Below are 21,445 nucleotides of genomic sequence, written 5' to 3'. Positions count from 1 at the left end.
TTCACAATGAAAAAAGAATCACAGAGAGATCATCTTTTAATTTCAATGGCTACACAGAAGAATACTTTTTGTATACTTAACAGTTTAACCAAAATAAAGCCTTGATATAATATACAGGCAGTGTATCATGTAATAGCAATAAAGCACATCTGGCCAGGTCTGGAACAGATGGGTGAAAAATACATTTCTGATAAATTACTGAAATGTATACTACTTTCTCAAAAAAACCCTTCAGGGCAAGAACTAGATTACCACTCTCAGGAGAGAAGTAAATGCTTTCTTTGGGACAACAAGAGGGGGATAACAGAAAATTGATTTGTACAAAGACTTTCACAGCCAAGTTTATTCCCTTTCAAAGCCTCACAAATAACATGTGGTAGTAAATCTAGCAGGCAAATGCAAGGTAAGTCTAATTTCAGTATCACATGGTTCCTGCAATAAGAATCACACTGAAACTACAAAGAAAACTTCTTGTTTACTATTAAAAGGAAACTCAGGGGGAAAAAAAGTTGCAATGTGCATCCTTTCTGTATTAATATCATTTGTCAAATGCACACATGATAACAGTAACATGCAGCTGCAAATGATTCCCTTCTCGGTAAAAAACATTAAAAGAGTCCCAGCTTCACAGACCCCTCTCTGCACAGCTTTATAATGCTCATCTCCAGTAGGTCAATTGTTTCTTTCTTTATCTGAAGAAAACAAATTCAAAGAAAGCATCAAAAGTTACTGATAATTCTTTGGCTAAATACTACTATTTATTTATTTACTCAGGCACTTTACTATAGGATTAGGCATTAAAGAAGGGGTTTCCCTACAAGCTCCTGAGCCCTAGAATGTTTCCATTTTGTAAAATAACTAGCATTTGTTCTGCAACCGTAAAGCACAATCACAGCTCTTGAAGCCCCATCTAATGTGGCTGCAGACAAGTTGTCCCTGGTAAGTAGCTGATAAAGCATGCCTCAGCAAGAGCTCCCTCCTGAACTGCAAAATCCCTCTGGGACTTTCCAGAGTATCTGAGTCCAGGGCAGCTCTGCACTGCAACAGCCACAGCATTGTGTGTGTCAGACACCTGAATAAAAGCGAGCACAAAGGTCAGGCTTACATGTGCTGCTTGAATGTACTTTGGTTTGTAATACGGATATGGCCGTGGCTTATTGCTTATCTAAGGATAAAAGACAAGTGTGTTAAAGAGTAAATATTGACTACGTATTTCAGCAGGAACACATTAGTCTCTATCATCACGGTTAGCACTGGGTTTCTTTACAGCTCCCTCTTCCCCCTTACAAACAACTTGCAAGTTTTCTCTTAGGATTTATCCTTCTGTGCCGCCACTCTGTGCAGAAGTAAATGCTGTACTGGTAAGTCTATGAATTCCTGTTCTCTGCTCTTCAAAAAACTTGCAGACCACTGCAAGCACCATACAAAAATACACAATATAAATACAAACCTGCCTTTTGTGTTTACCACAAGAGGGAGCCTCCTTGCCTCAAAAAGCAAAGCTGATTTTTTTGTTTGCTGCAGCGTGTTTGTTTGCAGGGCATTTTACCTGAGATTATTAGGAAAGTGTACTGCTGTGTATCCTGGACTGTAAAATACAGCACATTCAAATACACAGACAAGTGCAGAGAAGGATTAATGACTGGTGATTTATTTCACTTGTGAACAAGCTTAATATGTGTGTGTGTGTGTGTGTGTGTGTGTGTGTGTGTGTGTGTATATATATATATGCAAAAATTAAGCTCTTTACCCCTGGAGACTCCATGCAAAAGAAAGGAGCACTGTCTGTAGATTTACTCCCATGAAGTTGCCTTACTCTGAGATGGAAACAAATAAATCCTTCTCCAAAGCTTTATTTAGTTTTGGAGGACAAAAAGTCCTCTCACTGACAGAATTTCCTGAAAAGAGGTAGAGAAACCATCTAGAATAAACAAGAACAATTCACAGCACAACCATAGAAGTCACAGCTGTGACTGGCAACAAAAATGGAAAAAGTCTTCCTCAGGAGGTACTTTTGAGGCCTGAGAGTACAGATTTACCAGTCAAATGTTGATTTCTTTGTGTTTTCAGACCATTGAAGTCAGCTTTACAGAAATAAAACCTTACTGACCAAGATCTGGGCACTAGAATCAAAAGCAATGAATACAGAGAATCTAATATACACAGGTGCTCATACAATACCTCAGGGATATCCATCATTCTCCTTAGTTTCTGATCTCTCCAGTTCCAATCCAGAATCATGTATTTTGTGGAGTTCAAGCACAGGCCATCTAAAAAGGCAACATCAATTTTACTACCAAGATAATATGATAATAGGTTTGGGGTTTTTTTAGCTTTTACATCTTCTGCTGTTTCCTAGGTAACTTACCTTCACTTAAGTACTACATTTGCTGTTGGAAAAATCAATGCACTGACACTGCAAACTCCCTTAACCACATAATCCTATGCTTTTTTGGAAAGATAAACAGAAAAGCAGAACAACTACTGTTGCCAGTCTTGTCAAGAGCTAACATCCTGCCAGAAAATAATTCCTCAAGATTCCTCTTGATCAAACCACAGCAGCTGAATTTCCACAGCTAATGATGAGCCGTTAAGTTACAAGGACTCTAGCCTGAAACCTCCCGTTAATGGGAGCTGACAAGTGTTTAGCAATTTACAGGACTGGGTGCTATGTGAATGAGAGTCAGGTCAGTGGTGCTGCTGAAGAATTCCTTTATCCTCTAAATAAAGCGTGTCAGAAGAAGAAAAATGTCCTTTCTGAACTGGCCCTCCAGCTGTTCCCCTATTTTAATCTGGTCTTCTACAAGATGCTTACAGCTTTTCATATCAGTTTTGATTCCTCTCCATTCTCTAGTGATCCAGCACTGCAATGCTAAGGTGTTATAAAAGAACTAGACCTTAGGATAAGATGAGGCATTTTGCATCTCTGCCATAAGCTGCCTTCACCTAATGATTTAATGTTGGTAAGGAGGCACAGGAATCAACAAAATTATGTTTTGCCTGTACCCTTTTACATGGAGTGCTGAGAGTCCCAAACCACTGCCAGTCCATGACCAAGAAACCAAGGTCAGAGCAAGGCAGAGTTTATAAAGAGGAACAGAGTCACCTTACCATCTTGTCATTTCATGGTTTGTTTTTCTTTGTAATTATTGAGTAAGCAAAAGTATTCAAAATTTGGGAGGAGAAAAAGAGATCTAAAAGGATAATTAATTTCATTACAGGAATAAAATCAAATCATGAAGCAGGTCTTTTGCTCACTCTTCACAAAAGTTTACACTGAGCTGAGAGTGACATATGATACAATGACTTCTGCCATCATTTCCTTTTGATTTCCTTGCAGTGTTTGGTTTTCTGGAGCTTTATATCTTACACCGTGGTTTTTCAATCAATTTTAAGTCAGCATAAATCAGTATTCCTGCCAAAAGAGGAAGTCCCCCACCTCTGCCTCCTCATTACCTGATTTCATGTGCATGCTGGTTTTGTTTTAATTGGGATCAGTTCTAATTGGGATCAGTTCACTGAGCTGCCAGACAGACTCTTGGACTGGCACAAGAAGCAGGAAGGGGGAATAAGCAGGCAGTGACTGTGAGGGGAAAGTATTGCAGATTCACAGATTGCATTGGGTTGGAAAGGGCCCTCAAAGGTCATCTTGTGGAGGTGACTCTGCCACTCTGCTCTGGTGAGACCTCACCTGGAATACTGTGTCCAGTTCTGGGGCCCACAACACAAGAGAGACATGGACCTGCTGGAGCAGGTCCAGAGGAGGGCCACAAAGATGATCAGAAGGCTGGAATACCTCTCTTACAAAGACAGGCTGAAAGAATTGGGGCTGTTCAGCCTGTAAAAGAGAAGGCTCCCAGGAGGCCTTATAGATACATTTCAATATCTGAGTATGACTGGGACCTACAGGGAGGCTGGGGAGGAACTGTTTAGAAGGGCTTGTAGTGATGGGACGAGGAGCAATGGTTTGAAACTAGAGCAGGGTGGATTTAGGTTGGACGTAAGGAGGAAGTTCTTTACAATGGGAGTGGTGAAATACTGGAAGAGGTTGCCCAGGGATGTGGTTGAGGCCCCATCCCTGGAGACATTCAAGATCAGACTTGCTGTGGCTGTGGGCAGCCTGATCTAGTGGGAGGTGTCCCCAATTGCTTGGCCTTTCTCTGATTTATGTCAGCCTAAAGTAATCATGAAATCAACTACTAGAATTTTGATCTCATTTTGACTGACATTGAAGAAGTGGAGAAACAGAACTGCACAATTTAGCACTCAAATCCACAGATCTGTGTCAACCTAAACACTGCAGGAACAACAGAAGTTGTGCTTCTGATGAGACCAAGTATAAGATGCCTACATAGAAATCTCTCCTTGTTCTCCTACCTTGCTCCACTAGTGCTTTCACTCTCCCGGGAGTTCCAACCCCGATGTGGAACACGCCTTTCTCCAACATAGTCATCTGTTCTTTTATCTAATTTGAAAAAGGAAAGACAAACCATAGCAAACCCATGATCTTAAAAAAAGACTTCTTCTTGAAGGGCTGGAAATAAATTCAACATCTCATAGTGTCTCTTTCTAGATTACCATCAAGTAAGAAATGCTTTTCATCTTTCAAGCTGTCAAACTGATGCATCTGGGAGAAAGTTAAAGCAATGTAACAGCCAGCTTGGCATCACACTTCTCTAGAGGCTCAGTCATTTTCAACTTTGAAAATCTGCTATTGCACCAACTATTTTTGGATGTGAGAACAGTATGTTTCTTGCAGCATTGAAACAAAATTCCTCAGAAACGTCCAGGGAACTGACAAAGTTGAATTAGCTCTAAACTCCTTTAGGATAGAGACACTTGGGAAAAAAGTAAAATAAAGCATGTGACATGTGTGTGTTTGACAGTATTTATATCAACAATCAAATGTCCACTCATTGTTTCCAACATCCCCATACTTTGTGCTCTCCAACAGGTATGGACGTTGAGTGTCCAGGCATCCAACTGGCAGAATGCGAAGGTGGTGGTAATACAGTTGGCTTCTACAAACCTATGGGTGTGAGCCTTCTATTAGAACAGGCAAAAAGCATCTGGCACTTGCAGAAGCATCTGCATTCTGTACAGGATCTCACCAGAACTACTGTAGATGGCCAGATTCCTCAAACTGCAACAACTGGTTACCAAAGGAAGCATTATCTAAAGAAAGGAACGTTGTCTGAACACTGTATGGAGGGCACTATTGATAAACGCTGTAGAAAGAAAATGGTAGGACACTAATTAGCTGTTCTAATCAAAATACTTTTGCAGTTCTCTTACCTTTATGTGCTTTGCAAACAGCTTGAGAACTCTGCAGTCTCCTTTAAATGCTGTCATTGACCTAGCAATAAAAACAAATGGAAAAGGAAATACATCAGGGCTGGGATTAAGACCTCACGGGAGAAAAGTCAAACTAACCGGCATTTCTCAGTATGCTTGAGACACACAGTCCCCCAGTGACCCCTGCTTGTACTTTGAACACTCTGTACGTTCGTGTTTCCTACTTGATCAACAGTGATCAACAACTGGACAAACACAACAGAAGAAATCAGTAGGGGGCAATATTGTTTAGATAGCTTTTCAGATAATATCTAATAATTGCTTTCACAGCTAACAGCTCAAAAACTGACTAATGACCAAATTCTAATTAAAAAATATCTCAGTAACTGAGATACAGGCATAGAATCATAGAATCCCAGAATGGCCTAGGTTGGAAGGGACCTTAAAGATCATCTAGCTCCAAACCCCTAGGGACACCTCCTACTGGACCATGTTGCTTAAAGCCTCCTCCAGCCTGGTCTTCAACACATCCAGAAATGAAGCAGCCACAGCTTCTCTGGGCAACACATTTCTGTGTCTCACCACCCTCACAATAAAGCACTTCTTCCTTATGTCTAATCAAAATCTACCCTGCTCCAGTTTAAAACCATTGCCCTTTGTCTTATCACTAGAGGTCCTTATAAAATGTCCCTCTCCAGCTTTCTTGTGGCCCCCTTCAGGTGCTGTGAGGCTGCTGTAAGGTCTCCTCAGAGCTTTCTTTTCTCCAGGATTAACAGCCCCAACTCCCTCCGCCTGTCCTTGTAGGAGAGGTGTTCCAGCCCTGTGATCATCTTTGTGGCCCTCCTCTGGACCATCTGCAACAGACCCATGTCCTCATATTGCAGGCTCCAGAGTTCGATGCAGTACTCCAGGTGAGGTCTCACAGGAGCAGAGGGACAAAATCACCTTCTATGACCTGCTGGACACGCTTCTTTTGGTGCAGCCAAGGACATTGTTGGCATTTTGGGCTGCCAGAGCACTTTTCTGGTTCACATCAAGTGCCAGCACCAGCATCCCTAAGTCCTTCTCTGCAGGGCTGCTCTCAATCCACTTGTCACCCAGCCTGTATTTGTGCTTGGGACTGCCCCTATCTATGTGCAGGACCTTGCACTTTGTCTTGTTGAACTTCTTTAGGTGGGCATGGACCCATCTCCTCCAGCCTGGCAAGGTGCCATGAATGAACATGTGTGTGTGGGTGCACCAAAAGAAAGATCCTTGTGGACCAGTCTACATTTTACAGGCTCTTTTTGCAGCCTAGCTCCTGGGAAAACCTAGGCTGCCACAGTCTCTCCTGCAGAGATTGTCGCAATGCCAGTTAATCCAAAGGCATTTGTTGGAAAACCTGACTTGTTCTGGCACATTTACCATACATATGCTTCTATCTGTGGCACAGAGTTAAATTTTCCAGCTCTCTATCTCATGTTTCACTGGAAGATAATCACAGGAAATGAGCTCAAGACATCAAAGATAACCATGACAATTGTGAGATACACACTAATTCAAAGTCATCAAGACTTGTGGAACAAGAAGGAAGAAGATATAGAAGGGTAAAAAAAGAGGACAGGGAACTCTGAGAATTGTCATCTCTGCATGACAGCTCTGGCAGCATAAGCCAGCTGAGAATATGGAACAGACTTGGAGGCAGTCAGGCCAGATGCACATGTTGGCACTTGAAGCCCTGGCACACCATGTCCTCGTTGCTTTTGGTGCAAAGTCATGATTTCTAGTGGTGGACCTTAGTACTCCATGGGTTTACTCTGCTCCTTGTGTAACATGTTGCATGTTTCCCCAGAATTTGGAGCATATTTTTTGTTGTTTTGTTTTTAAAGAAGAACACTTCCACAGAACTACTTCACTCTAAACCCAAGCACCCCACTCCCACGGTTTAAAGACACGAGGAATACTGCATCGGTTTGAGTTGGTGCATTTGCTGGCTACCAGGAGACAGTGTCCCAGCTTTGCCTTTGTGTCTGTGGTTCCAAGGCAAAACCTCTGCCTGCCTGCCAAGCTCAACATAACATTTGCTGCTGACATACTTGATGAGTTCCAAGGAACGAAGGGCAGAGCTGCAGATAACCAGCATGACCACTGACTTCTTCTCCTTGTGGCTTTTACGGAGTTTTGCCCACTTAGGACAGACTGTAATGAAAAGAAACACAAAAGGCCCCATGTACACACTCAGAGAAAGTACTACATGCCACAAATTTAAATTACAAGAGTGCATGATGAATGGTAGCCAGCAGCAAGAACACACATGCTGGATCTCTGGCAACAGTTTTACATTTAGTCATGGCTGAGAAACTGGAGAAGAAAATGCCCAAAATAAATAAAATACAGAAATATCACATAACAGAACAAATCAGATAAGCATCAAAAGTCAACAGTTTGTAAGGTGACAAGCCCCATTGTCTTGATTTGCCACATATGGCAATTTATATCAAAGAAAACCAACTGCAAAGAAACATTTACCAGACCAGAAGCTTTATATAAATATAAAAGAGAATAAAAACTCTCTTGGCTCATGTCAGCAGACAACTGCAGAGTTTTTACTGCTAGATAATACCTATACCAATGAAGCCACGATAAATTACTAACAATCCCTAGCAATTAAAAGAAAACCCTAAAACATTTTGATACAAAAAAGTCATAAAGGAAAAAAGGGCCAAAAAGTGCAAGACCTGTCATTAAAAAAACAAACAAACAAACTCTTACAGTTATTAATATTTCATAATTAAAAATATTTGATGCTACAAGTAAAAACTGTATGCAGCTTTCAGCCCATGCAACATTTTAACTCACTTTCCTTCAGGTATGAAGAAAAACTGTGGGTGAGATCATTGGCTGGCAAAAAGCAAGAATCTGAAAACACAAAGGAAAAAATAGCTTTGGTCATTTTTAACAGCAAAAGGAGCATTTATCTCTGCAGCATAACCACTAATTACATTGATGAAATCACAAGCCTATTTAAATCCATCGTCAATAAACTGCCACTTGTCAAACACGGCTCAATGTACATCTCATGAACAAGAAGCTTTTTGTGGCAACCTACCTAACTATATGGACAACTAATGGCAACACCTACACTGTGTTTTAGCACCTTCCTTGTTCTTCATTTCCTTCTGACTGCCTATCTTTCACCTGCTCACTGTGTTAATTACTCAGTTTTCAAAGCACTCTGGGCAGACAGGCCATTTAAGATCCATATAGGGGCAATGATGAAAGAGCAAGTCCTAACAGGTCCTCTGAAAGTCCTTTCTCTACTGCCTACATGGAAAGTCTAAGTTTTTAAAAAGGTGATGAAAATGAGATGATCTGAAAGTTTGACACTGTTGTTAAAAGGTCCTTTGCCTGATGGAACAATGCACTCCTACAGTGCTGGAACATTCTATCTTCACAGACCCACCTGAAATTAAAACTTTACAACAAAAGGACACATTTAAACCATGTTTCTTTTAATTTCCACAACTGCAAGAAAAGTCACATTTACCCCAAAGAAACAAACATCTCCCCTTAACCATCCAGTTAGTACACAGCATAAGAAAACATTTTCCTAACAACTCATGACCTTTCTCAAAAATCGTTTCTTCAGAATAGAATAGAATAGAATAGAAAGACTAGAATAGACCAGGTTGGAAGAGACCTTCAAGATCAACACATCCACCCTATCATCCAATACCACCTAATGAACTAAACTTCCCTGGGCAGCCCATTCCAATGGGCAATCACTCTATGAAGAATTTCTTCCTAACATCCAGTCTAAACCTCCCCTGGTGCAGCTTGAGACTGTGTCCTCTTGCTCTGGTGCTGGTTGCCTGGGAGAAGAGACCAACCCCCACCTGGCTACAACCTCCCTTCAGGTAGTTGTAGATGGCAATAATGTCTCCCCTGGGCCTCTTCTTCTCCAGGCTAAGCAACCGCAGCTCCCTCAGCCTCTCCTCACAGGGCTGTGCTCCAGACCCCTCCCCAGCTTTGTTGCCCTTCTCTGGACACATTCCAGCAAGTCAACATCTTTCCTAAACTGAGGGGTCCAGCAAAGAAAGAACTCAACAGTACCACAAAAAATATCTACTAAATCCAGGCTAGCTTACCTGGCAGCTTTAATTCCTCTTTCTCAATCACTGAACGGTTTTCACTAAAATATTGACTAAGCAGGTTTTGTAGATCGGCAGGGACACCGGGTTTTGGAGTGGATTTTTCCAGGATATCAGAAATTTTCTTCTAAAAAAAAAAGTAAAATGGGTAAGTATGACATTTCTATAGATTTTGTGCTTTGACTATGTTCCCTTATAACTTTATACACTTATGTTGGCTTAATCACAGAATCACAGAATGTTAGGGGCTGGAAGGGACCTTAAAAGATTATTTAGTCCAACTTCCCTGCAGAGCAGGACCACCTATACCAGCTCACACAGGAATGCATACAGGGGGGTCTTCCAGAGGGGGAGACTTCACAACCCCCCTGGGCAGCCTGTTCCAGGGTTCTGTCATCCTCACAGTGAAAAAAATTTTCTTCCTGCTTCCATGGACCTTCCTGTGCCTCAGCTTCCACCCACTGCCCCTTGTCCTTGTCCTGTTACTGGGCACCACCGAGAAGAGCCTGGCTCCATCCTCTTGGCACTCACCCTTCACATATTTACAAACATGAATGAGGTCACCCTTCAGTCTCCTCTTCTCTAAGATAAAGAGCCCTAGCTCCCTCAGACTCTCCTCAGAAGGAAGATGTTCTACTCTGTTAATCATTTATGTGGCTCTGCACTGGACTCGCTCAAGCTAGAGCTGAGGGGCCCAGATCTGGACACAATATTCCAGATGTGGCCTCACCAGGGCAGAGTAGGGGAGAAGAAGAACCTCTCTCGACCTGCTAACCTCACCCCTTCTAATACACCCCAGAATGGCATTGGCCTTCTTGGCCACAAGAGCACATTGCTGGCTCATGGTCAACCTAATCACAGCTTAATTAGAGAAACACCTTGGAAAATGAGAAAAGCTACAATGGGAATGTAGTGCTACAATTTCTTGATGGGAATAGGACTTCAGATGCAAATTCAGATACTTGTGTTGAGACAGTTTGTGAGCCCAAAGGACAATAAATCTTGTGCACTCACCTGACATGCTGTCCTGACAAAAAGTACAACTGAAAGCTGGGTTGGTGAGTTTTGCCATTGTTACACATAAGTATCAGTTTGAACAGTCACATTTTATTCATAACTTGTTTTAGTTTATTATGTGTAGAGCATAACATCCAGAATTGAGTGGCTACATAAGTCCTGGTATATAGACCAGGATTTACATATTCCAGAGTAACTACCTATCTATTTTAGAAGATAGTTTACTGTATTCACAGCATATCATGCAAGTGTGATGAACATGAGTTACAAGCTCACAAAACTAGAAGTCAGGCAGAAAGTGTTCAGGAGCTGTTTTGTCCTTCCAAAAAGTACAATTTCTTAAAACCAAACTAAAGATTTTTTTAGAGCCTTGACATGAGTGCATAATGCTTATGGTTTACATCCTAGGAATGCTAGCAATGAACATGTCTGAATTTTCACTGAAGAGAAAGTGTTGCTGTATTTCCCCCCATAATTTAACCCCTGGATCATGGGGCAGTGGAATAGCTCAGGGTTCCCATTATCTGAATGATCTGCCAGCACTTATGAAACCAGCAGATTTTCAAGGACAGAGGAAGCCTGGAGAGAATGGCAAGAATGTGAAGGCTCTCTTGTTCTCCCTGAGAAGTGATTCATTTGTGAAAGGCCAGATGAAGGTTTCTCAGCTGTGCAAGCTAAGCTGAACTTGCTGTCATGAGGACGTGTGGCAGCAAAAGCCTAGCAGTGAAAAGGAGCAGGAGAGTGTGGTCAGGATGGAGCAATAAGGAACGTATCTCTGAGGCACAGTGAGATTTCACAGAGGTGAGGCTGGCCATGAAGCATTTCTGGCAGCTTTGGAAGGGTGGTAGATACCTTTAGTGCAAGTTTGGCAGATTAAGGTCTAGGGCATCAAAGATCAGTAGAAATTTAACAGAGCTACAGCAGGAATTGAATGGAGAGCACAGATCATTCTCTATTCCTCACCACTCCATCTCTCCCTCTTGCCTAATATATCCCAAATACTCCTGTAACAGCAGCAGAAGAGGGCAGGGCAGAGCCATACAGTGGCTGCCCCACAGCAAAGGCTAAGTAGGTACCCCTGGTTTAGCAGACAGCAAGACAGAACGATCAGGTTCATTTTACATGGTAATTCAGCATAAGGCACCACTCCACCGAACCATTACATCATTCCTTGGGCCAATTGGTTTCTTCAGGAAAATTATGGCACTCTGGAGGGGAGAAGCCTGGTATTAACAAGAAATTGTGTAAAAGCAAGAGCAAGGACACCTGAGCAAATTCTCTTGAAGTAGAGCTGTGGGAAAATGTTCCCTGTGCAGGGAATTTGTTCCAGATGCTTAAAAAGCAAAGGGTTTTTTTCTCCCTGTTCCTTATTTTTGGAGAGGGCATTTTGTCTGGAACTCACAGATCAACCTGATAAATATTTCCTGATGGATTTTTTGACAGGCTGTGTAGGTCATCTTAGTGGCCTAGCCCCATGGAAGTAGAAGATGCAGCCAAGTGCCTATTGTTTGCCTGAGAATGGGAGTCTTTTTGGTAAGTCTGGTTCAGCAATCTCTGCCACGGGATGCTTTTGTTTTGGCAGCAGTGGAACGAGAACCACAGCCACTTCTGTCAGAGCTCCATTTAAAGCACAATCCCACTCTTCCCTCTTCCCATTCCCTGGATGATTAAGAAGCCTGACATAATACAGAAAGGCCACCTCTCAGCCTCATGAGGAGCCAACAATTTACAGTCTGGCTCAAAAACCAATTAACTTGCCTGGTGCCATATAATTTCCATCTTGACTGCAGCCTGTTTGTTGATGAGGGTGAGGATGGAGCAGGGCCAGAGGGACAATATAGAATATTTATTTATATACTTATGCTATGAGAAGAAGAGCAAACGAGGACAATTCTTGGCTCAAAAGACCTAACAGCAGCTGGAGCCTGACCGCGCTGCTGAAATGGGGCAGATTCTGCAGCAACTGAAATTCCATCTTTCTTTGATGCAATGACATTTTCCTGGTGTGCCACACTTGCTAGGGGGGTGTAGACACATACAAGCCTTGAGCAGAGTATGTAGACGTGAGTATGTGCAATGAGCAGAGGGAGCAGACATATGCAACCCCTGAACAGAGTATGGACACGACTGCAGAATCACAGAATCAACCAGGTTGGAAATGACCTCAGAGATCATCAAGTCCAACCTATTACCTAATACCTAACACCTCATGACAACTAAACCATGGCTCCAAGTGCCACATCCAGTCCTTTTTTGAACACCTCCAGGGATGGCAACTCCACCGCCTCCCTGGGCAGCACATTCCAATGGCCAATTACTCTCTCTGTGAAGAGCTTTCTCCTCACCTCCAGCCTAAATCTCCCCTGGTGCAGCTTGAGACTGTGTCCTCTTGTTCTGGTGCTGGTTTCCTGGGAGACCAACCCCCACCTGGCTACAACTACCCTTCAGGTAGTTGTAGACGCCAATAAGGTCTCCCCTGAGCCTCCTCTTCTCCAGGCTAAACAACCCCAGCTCCCTCAGCCTCTTCTCATAGGGCTCGTGCTCCAGATCCCTCACCAGCTTCAGGTTGGGAATGGGTATTTTGAGTGAAGTAAAAAAAGAAAAGCAGGAATTCCTATTTGTCTCTAAAAGAGGCTGCAATTTTATGACATACTACTTCTCATCATGACAGGGTTGTTCCCAATTCCTATTCTTGTAATAGCACATACACCCGCTGCCCAGTCCCCAAACACTCTAGGACACTCATACCTTCTTTCTCCTCTTTGCCTTTACAGTGCTTTCTTGCTTTTCTTCAGGCTGACTTAGAAAACACTCTGTAGGCTGAAAAACAAATATTAAAAAATAATAATTAAAAAGGTTAAGAAGAAAAAAAAAAGATACAACATCAGATATATGGGGAAATTACAAAAAACAAAACTAAAGTCACCAAATGGAGCTAAGAGGGGAAACAGAACATATAATCACAAAATCACCAAGGTTGGAAGAGACCTCAAAGATCATCAAGTCCAACCTGTCACCACAGACCTCATGACTAAACCATGGCACCAAGTGCCATGTCCAATCCCCTCTTGAACACCTCCAGGGATGGTGACTCCACCACCTCCCTGGGCAGTGCATTACAATGGCTAACAACTCTCTCTCTGTGAAGAACTTTCTCCTCACCCCGAGCCTAAACTTCCCCTGGTGCAGCTTGAGACTGTGTCCTCTTGTTCTGGTGCTGGTTGCCTGGGAGAAGAGACCAAGCCCCTCCTGGCTACGACCACCCTTCAGGTAGTTGTAGGCAGCAATAAGGTCTCCCCTGAGCCTCCTCTTCTCCAGGCTAAACAATGCTGGGTTAGGGAAAACAAAACCAACCAACCAACCAACCCCACCAAACTTCCTCATCTCTATGGACCAAATTGTTACAGATATATGGAGTAAATTTGGAACAGAGATCTACGCCGTTGTAACCAAGAGGGGAATAAAAGCACAGGAAGTTGAAACATACAGCTTGTAGCCTCAGTTCCATAAAATGGTGAAAAGCAAGGATGCTACATTAAAAAAAAAAAATCATCAGGAAAACATGAACAAAACTATTCAGAAACTTTGTATTTTTAATCTCTATTATTGTGAGTGATTGTTTTTCTAACCTTTGCCAACACTGCTCTAACATAACTGTGTCTAAGGTGAGTATCCAGACAGCAAAAGATACCACAGAACTGGGTGAGCATAACTGGAAACAATCATGTTTTGGATTTCCTTTTACATTTGTATGCAAAATCTAGAAAAACATGTTTTGAATTTGTTCTACCCCATTCCTGCTTTGCCTCCTCATTGCAGGCATGGTCAAATACACACAAGAAAAATACATGGTGCATTTCAGAATAACATTCAATGTGTTGCTATCATTAACCCTCCTCTGTGCCTGGGTGAGCAGACTGAATTGGTGTGTTTGTACTAGAGTCACTGTTCACATAAGCCAGAGTTAGGATTTGTCCTTAGTCACCTAAAATTGTCCAAAACAGGAAGCGAGGCACAGGCTTTCCTTGTTTTGAGCACAGCAGTTCTCTCTTCTTTTGCCTTAGGGACTCCCACTTCATGCAAATGTAAATTAATCTACATAGATGGGCTTTAATGTTTACTGTGTGACTTGATGGACAGCAATGGGAAAATAGGCAGAGCTGCGGGAAGAAGGTCCTTGATACTAGGATGCATTTGGCTGGAAAAATCTGCTCCTGTGAGAAACCACAGTGAAGTCTCATCACATGGGGCATTAAAAGCTCAGGAACAGCAAATCCACCACTGCTCCCTGGGGAAAGCCTGGAAGAAAAGTATCAGCAGGAAGGGAGCCCAGCCAAAAGCCAGAGAAGCTGCTCCTTTGTTTCCTTGTAAAGCAGCTTCAACAGGGCCAAGAGTGCTAAAGGAAAGCTAACAGAAGTTCAGAGTATCTGAGCTTCTCTGAGCTCTCCTTGCACTACCTCTCCTTAACAGGAGGACACTGGTAGGTCTTATATGATTGTATCCAGCACATTTGTGCTTTTCCATGCCCACTCTCATATCCTTTTCAAAAGCGTTCTGTGAAGTTTAATTGTTCATCTTATGTCTACATTTCCCTTTTCCTCCCCACTCCCGTGGCTAACTTAGCTGTAAACCCCAGAATACCACCATGCTCAACACAAAAAAAATGACCTATTGCTCGCTCCTGCTTTCTGTGCCATGGTGCAACCACAGCTATTGCACTTGCAAAAAGCAGCAGTGAAGTACAGAAGCGGCCCTGAATCTGGATGAGGATTTAGATGATACTTAGGAACTACCAGAGAAGATTTGACTGGTGAGTGGCTACATCTAGCCAAGGACTCTTTAAGTAGGGCTAAACAGGTTGCACAGAGAAATTGTGGACACCTCACCCCTGGAAGTGCTTAAGACCAGGCTGGATAAGGCTTTCAGCAACCTGGTCTAGTGGGAGGTGTCTCTACCCATGGTAGGGGAGTTTAAACTAAATGATCTTTAAGGCCCCTTCCAACTCAAGCCATTTTATGATTCTATAGCTGTAACACAGCCTGGATCAATAGTTGCCCATTAGAAGCTGTGATATGGACCATACGTTGTCTCAATCACAGAGACCTGTACCTGTGATTTTTCTCAGGAAAAAGAGGTATTACCTTCAGTAGAAATCAAGGCAATGACTGCAAGTAGAAACTCATTTCAACTAACAAAACTGTTCCAGGGCTAACATAAGCTTTTTGGTTTTGTTTTGGTTTGTTCTGTCTCCTGACTCTGATTCAAATGCGAACATGTCTTTGTATTCAGAGTTACTCAAGGGATACTACCAAGCAAAGTCAGAAAAGAGCCAATCCAAATCTTTTTCCTCCAGCAGGGTGTGATGGCTCTCTGTCCTAGAGCATAGGTTCCCTATCACTGTCCTATCAAAAAATACCACTCAATCACTTTGGGCCCATTTCTCTCTTCATACACATTGTGACCTGTTTTTACATAAATCTGCAAAACTCATTATCTTGTGTAGAAAAAAACCCACAAAACCAAACAACTGTGCCCTAGAGATGAAACACTGCCTCCAAGAGAAACAAAAGTTTTCTCACTGATAACCCTTCATTCACATGTTTAAGAGTAGTACCAAAAGCCATGGCTTCTTTGCTGAAGGTAGTATGTAACCCTTTTTTTCCCAACACTAACAGAAGTACACAGCAGGCTCGTGGTCAAAGCTTTGCTTCCTCTGAGATGAGATATTTAGGCATAGTATACTATTAGCCCAGCAATAAGAATTCCATTTTATGCAGACATTAAAAACAGTGCCATAAGAAAAAGAGAAACTTTGAGGTGGTGAATGGCTGTAAAAATTACCTATCTCTGATGATCTGCAGTCTGAAATATTTAGGTATCTGATCTAGACTGAACTTCTGACCTTTATCCAAATGTCGCCTACCTGCTCATTGCAATAGCTCTATGTGTGCCACCCTTAAGAAAAAGTCACTTGCATGTTTTTCTTATGCAATACACAGAGCAGACAATCTACTATGTTGGTTTTTGTTTTTTAACATGGCTCCTTTGTGCTCTCTTTTGTTCAACTATTTCTGCATGCTAGTTCTTCAAACGAAGAAAACAGGAAATTTGTGCTGAGACCGTTGATTTATGAAGCAAAATGTCATAAATTCCTTGTTTGTTAATCACAGACAGTACATAAAATATTTCCTGTATTATATTTCTAAGAATTTTTTTTCTTTTCTTTACATGTTGCCAAGTTACTGGAAACTCAAACACAGAATGAAAACATTCCTGCGTGTGTGTGAAAGTTTACATTCTAGGTCAGCCATGTACTCTTGACTTTTGGAGTCTGTGACAAAGTAAACACATCCATGTGCCATTCAGATGGGAGACAAATTCTTCATTTTATGGTAAGCCTGAGGACATCCAGTAAACTAGAAGCATGTATGTTCTTAATTCTATTTGGTTGTCTGCTGACTGGCTTTAAGGTGCCAGGTCCACTGCAGAATATCTGGAAGGTCTCTTCCAACCCGGTCTGGTCTGGTCTATTCTATTCTATTCTATTCTAATTTAATAAGGCAGGGATGAGTAAAATGGGTTATGTTATGTGCTTCAGAAATAGAATAGTATTAGCTGTCCATAAATACATCTGAGTTTGCAAATGTTTTGCTCTTAAAAACATGCAGTAACACATCCATGACTTTACGTTCCCATAAAGGGATATACTAGAGAGTGTCCAATGGAGGGCTACAAGGATGATGAAGGAACTGGACCATTTGTCTGATGACAAAAGCCTGAGAGACCTGGGGCTGTTCAGCCTGAGAGGTGATCTGATCAGTGTTTACAAAGACCTTAAGGGTGGGTGTCATGAAGAAGGGGCCAATCTCTTTTCAGTGGTGCCCAGTGATAGGACAAGGGGCAATAGACACAAACTGGAACACAGGAAGTTCCATCCCAACATGAGGAAAAATTTCAGGGCTGTGAGGACACAGGAACCCTGGAGCAGGCTGCCCAAGGGGGTTGTGGGGTCTCCTTCTCTGGAGACTTTGAAAACCCATCTAGACGTATTCCTGTGTGGCCTGCCCTAGGTGATCCTGCTTTGGCAGGAGGGTTGGACTCAATGATCTCTGGAGGCCCCTTCCAAACCCTGCCATTCTAAGATTCTATGATTCTAAAGCACTGCCTCCTTGGGTTTCATGGTTAAAACATCAAATGACTCAATTCCAAAATGCAGGCTGATATTCTTTCTATGACAAAAAGTGCCATGGCAGGTGTTTTACTGAATCTGAGCAGTCTCAGTCTACCTTGGCAGGATAACTTTTGGCTAGTCTTTCTACTGTTCTCATAGGAAGAGCAAAGCAACTCCTCCAAACAGTGTTAACTTAGTTCTAAAGGTGTAGATGAAGATAATGGTGATTAAAAGTAGCTCCATAAGCATCCTCACTGTGTTGGAGTCCTCAGCATCTGACCCCATAGTAGACCAAGCACAGAGCAATATAGCTTTCTCTTGTATTGCTCACTTCTCTCTCTCCAAATCTAAATGTGGAGCCAGTTCAGCTATTTGTCTCATGTCACCTTTGGTCTCCTTGGAAAGACACCCAAAAGCGTAGTAAATGCTTTTTGCTTGGGCAACTGCCTAGGGATCACACAGTGAATTTACCATTGACCTTGGGGTTGAAATTAATATCCATATAATGTCAAGGAGAGAGAGATTTCAATGACATTTTAGCCCATTGACAGCCATTCAGGCAATTCTCCTCTATGGATCAGGAAGGCAGAAGAAATTTACCTTTAGACAAGAGGCTTTTAAAAATTATCTGGCCTCTAGACAACTCTTTGTTTATGCTCAAGTTGGGGTGATGCTGTCTGTCAAAGACTGCTGCCTTCTCCTTGGCATACTCTGTGCAATGCTGAACAGCACAGTTCCTACTGGTTTTAAGGGAAGCTTTTCATAGTGAAAGGCTATGAAAACATCAGTCCATGTGGAATTAAATTCCTTTTCATTTGAACATTGCACTGGGAAAATGCTTAGGTAGAGATGTTGCACAACATTTAAATATAGCTTTCAAGACCTGGCATGAGCAAGGAGAAGGAAAAGATTTTAAGGGAGGACACTTGGTAGCGTGACCCTAGCAGTCAGTTTGAAGGAGACAGGCTGGTGAATCTCAACTCACACAAAGCAAGAGGGAAGACATCATTGAAATATACTGGAACCTGATACCTTTCAAATAAGGCAGAATAACTTAATCTTATGACATAAACAGGTCAAACAAAAAGTGAAGGAAACTGCCCCTTAACTGAATGAAAGGAGCTGATGTTTCCCTATGCATTATGACCTCTGTGTTCCACACAACTGCTAAATGTACTAACCTTCTTCCTTTTCTTTGTCACAGCAGTTTTGGAATTTGAATCTTCTTGTGTTCCTGTCCTGTTATCACTTGCTTTCTCAGTAGCTTCATCATCTGAAGGATCTAATGAGAAAAAAAAGCAGAGTTTTGATTACTAATTTTCAAATCCACCAACTATCTTTGCATTCAAAAATAGGGCTAAAATCTTCAGCTGAAAGGCTGTCACAACAATACAATTTCAAGATTGGCAATAAATACAGCTGTAAAAAAAATAATATCATTTTAGAACACTGGGATTTGACATGTATTCTAAGAAAAGTCCCAGCTCTGCTATCCTCTTCACAATATTACATCTCTCAGGCAATGTATTTCTTTGTCTTTAAGGAATGCTACACATTGGCTGCCAGCTGCAGCAACACAGGTAGGAATATCTAATCTTTTCAAAATCTCCCTTGAACTAAGCTAAGCCATGAACAATGCAGGCTCAACTAGCTTCTTTGCTTCTTTCTCTTCACAGCCACAGCCATCAAATCAACAGCTGAATGGACTGTGGCCACACGAGTGCTGGATCCCATGTAGGGTGAGTGGCTGGTGCCAGAGGAAGAGCAGGGATGCCACTCCTGGCAGCCCTCTACCACAGGCTAGCTGTAGCATTAAGCTGGTGCTGAGTCAGCCTCAGAGGACAGTAAGTGGCTGGCCTTTCTGGGATCTCTTTTCATAGAACGTTAAGGATTGCAAGGGACCTCCAAAGACCATCAAGTCCAACCCCCCTGCTAGAGCAGGACCATAGAATCTAGTACGGGTTCAAAAGAGGTATGAGCAAGAGAGGTGGCAACTCCAAACTTCAGGCTTACTTGTACACTAGGAAATGTATGGCACTGATCTCCAGGAGTTGTGCCCATGAACTACTTTCTGTCTTTCTGAGGAACAAACTGAGTCTGATTGACTCTTTTTTTACTCCTCACCTTTCCCTGCAGAGCACAGTGGGAAGAGATGTCTTCCTCTTCTACATGTGAGCCAGGCATTTCTGTCCAGCCTGTCCCCTCTGCAGTGTGGGGACAGGTAGGGTACCTACCTGCTATGCCCACCTCTTGGCTCCTAATGCTTTCCACTTGGACTGGACCCTCTGCTCATGAGGTACTGCAACCCATCTTGTTGACTATTGGACTCAACTATCTTAGAGGTGTTTTCCAACTGAAACAACTTTATGATTCTTCTGATGTGGATCATGAACAAGAAGAATGAGCAGCCATCTCCAGTACAACTGCCACTTTCACTGGAACATCATTGCTACTATCTCAGGAGTGGTTGAAAGTGGAAAGTTATGACCACTTATGTCCTTCAGACAATTTGGAATTTCAGATATGATATTTCACTAGAGGAAGTGGACAAAATTACATCATCCACCATACTGAAAATTTGGAAGGTGTCTTTGTAATTTAGTGCTACCTCTGTGCATTATCATGGGCTTGCTTCTCCCCATATCCCTCTTCCTCTGGCAAATTACTTGTGCTACATTTTGGTAGGACAGCTTCTGTGTTTGAGAACTCAACACTGACTTTTGTACACACACCAGCTCCATACTCCCGTGCCATGCACTACATCCAAGCAGGCTGTGGATATAAACTGAGGATGAAGAAATCAGAACTAATTGCCTCTGTCCCTATTGCTCATCATACTTGGGCCCCAAACACCCATTCCTGAGTGTATATGTGCATGTCTCACTAAACTGAGTTGCTGAGCCAGCTCTTTCTCAGCATATTTATTTCACATTGGAAATAAATGAGAATTGCATAAAATAGATTCAGGGGAAGCTGCCTATGATCTTTTAGCATTCCTCCTTAAATTCCACTTGGCATGCTCTGAAAGGCAAACAGGAGCCATGCAAGTTTTAAATAACCTCTTCTCTTTCTCATAACTAAAAGACATGCTGCTAGCAATAGAAATCTAAAACCTGACAAATGGTTTCCATGATCTGAAATAGCCTGACAAACAATGTACCACCTGCTCACTGCCCATCTGGGGTTTGGACTGCGCTTTGTGATGCAACGTCCTCCGCTTTCTGCAAGAAGTGAGAGAAGACAGAACCAGCTTCCAGCCCTAGAATCAACAACCATCTGTGAAAATAGTTCATAACTGAGCATCTTTCTGCAGTACCTGAGATTTTTTTTTCATACAGCAGGAAAACTCTCTATCTGTTCCAGAAACAGACACTTATTTCCCAGCTGAGACAGCAGCTACTTTCAAGCTGTGATTGTTTGTGACACTGTGTCAGCTCCCATGAGGATAAGGACATTTTGTTGTAGGAATCAAAGCACCAAAGGCCAAACTCTGCCAACCATGCTCATTCTGAAGAGTATACCTTCATCTGCAAACAGTTACCTTGATGTCAGTGAGGTTATTCACAAAATGAATCAGAACTTGATACAAATGTGGAAGCAACCAGCTCACAGACCCCAAACACACCTGCATCAGAGCAGTACTGCTTACCCTGCTCGGATGTGACCCCACATGGAGTGGGGTGTTCAGTTCTGAGACTCCTAACACAAGAAGAACATTGAACTGTTGGAGGGCATCCAGGCTGCAATAGTTGGTCTGTGTAGCCTGGAGAAGAGAAGGCTCTGGGGAGACCTTGTAGCGGCCTTCCACAATCTCCAGGGGGTCTACAAGAAA

General features: G+C 42.4%; 1 protein-coding gene across 1 annotated transcript in view; it reads right to left on the bottom strand.

Annotated features, from left to right (window-relative positions):
* Positions 1 to 92: 92 nt before the first annotated feature.
* Positions 93 to 21,445, bottom strand: part of CMSS1 (cms1 ribosomal small subunit homolog) — a 236,231-nt gene continuing 214,878 nt past the window's right edge. Inside the window, exons 3-11 of the mRNA XM_009907849.2 lie at positions 18,795 to 18,895; positions 13,191 to 13,262; positions 9,423 to 9,552; positions 8,134 to 8,193; positions 7,371 to 7,473; positions 5,296 to 5,356; positions 4,378 to 4,465; positions 2,182 to 2,270; positions 93 to 692 (exon numbers count right to left, since the gene is read on the bottom strand). Coding sequence (XP_009906151.2) covers positions 609 to 692; positions 2,182 to 2,270; positions 4,378 to 4,465; positions 5,296 to 5,356; positions 7,371 to 7,473; positions 8,134 to 8,193; positions 9,423 to 9,552; positions 13,191 to 13,262; positions 18,795 to 18,895 — 788 coding nt within the window. The 3' untranslated portion in view covers positions 93 to 608. The remainder of the gene's footprint in view (positions 693 to 2,181; positions 2,271 to 4,377; positions 4,466 to 5,295; positions 5,357 to 7,370; positions 7,474 to 8,133; positions 8,194 to 9,422; positions 9,553 to 13,190; positions 13,263 to 18,794; positions 18,896 to 21,445) is intronic.

This window comes from Dryobates pubescens, chromosome 8, assembly GCF_014839835.1.
Source record: "Dryobates pubescens isolate bDryPub1 chromosome 8, bDryPub1.pri, whole genome shotgun sequence".
In the NCBI taxonomy this organism is placed as follows: Eukaryota; Metazoa; Chordata; class Aves; order Piciformes; family Picidae; genus Dryobates; species Dryobates pubescens.
The sequence above is the reverse complement of the archived record's forward strand: the minus strand, read 5'-3'. Positions and strand labels throughout refer to the sequence as shown.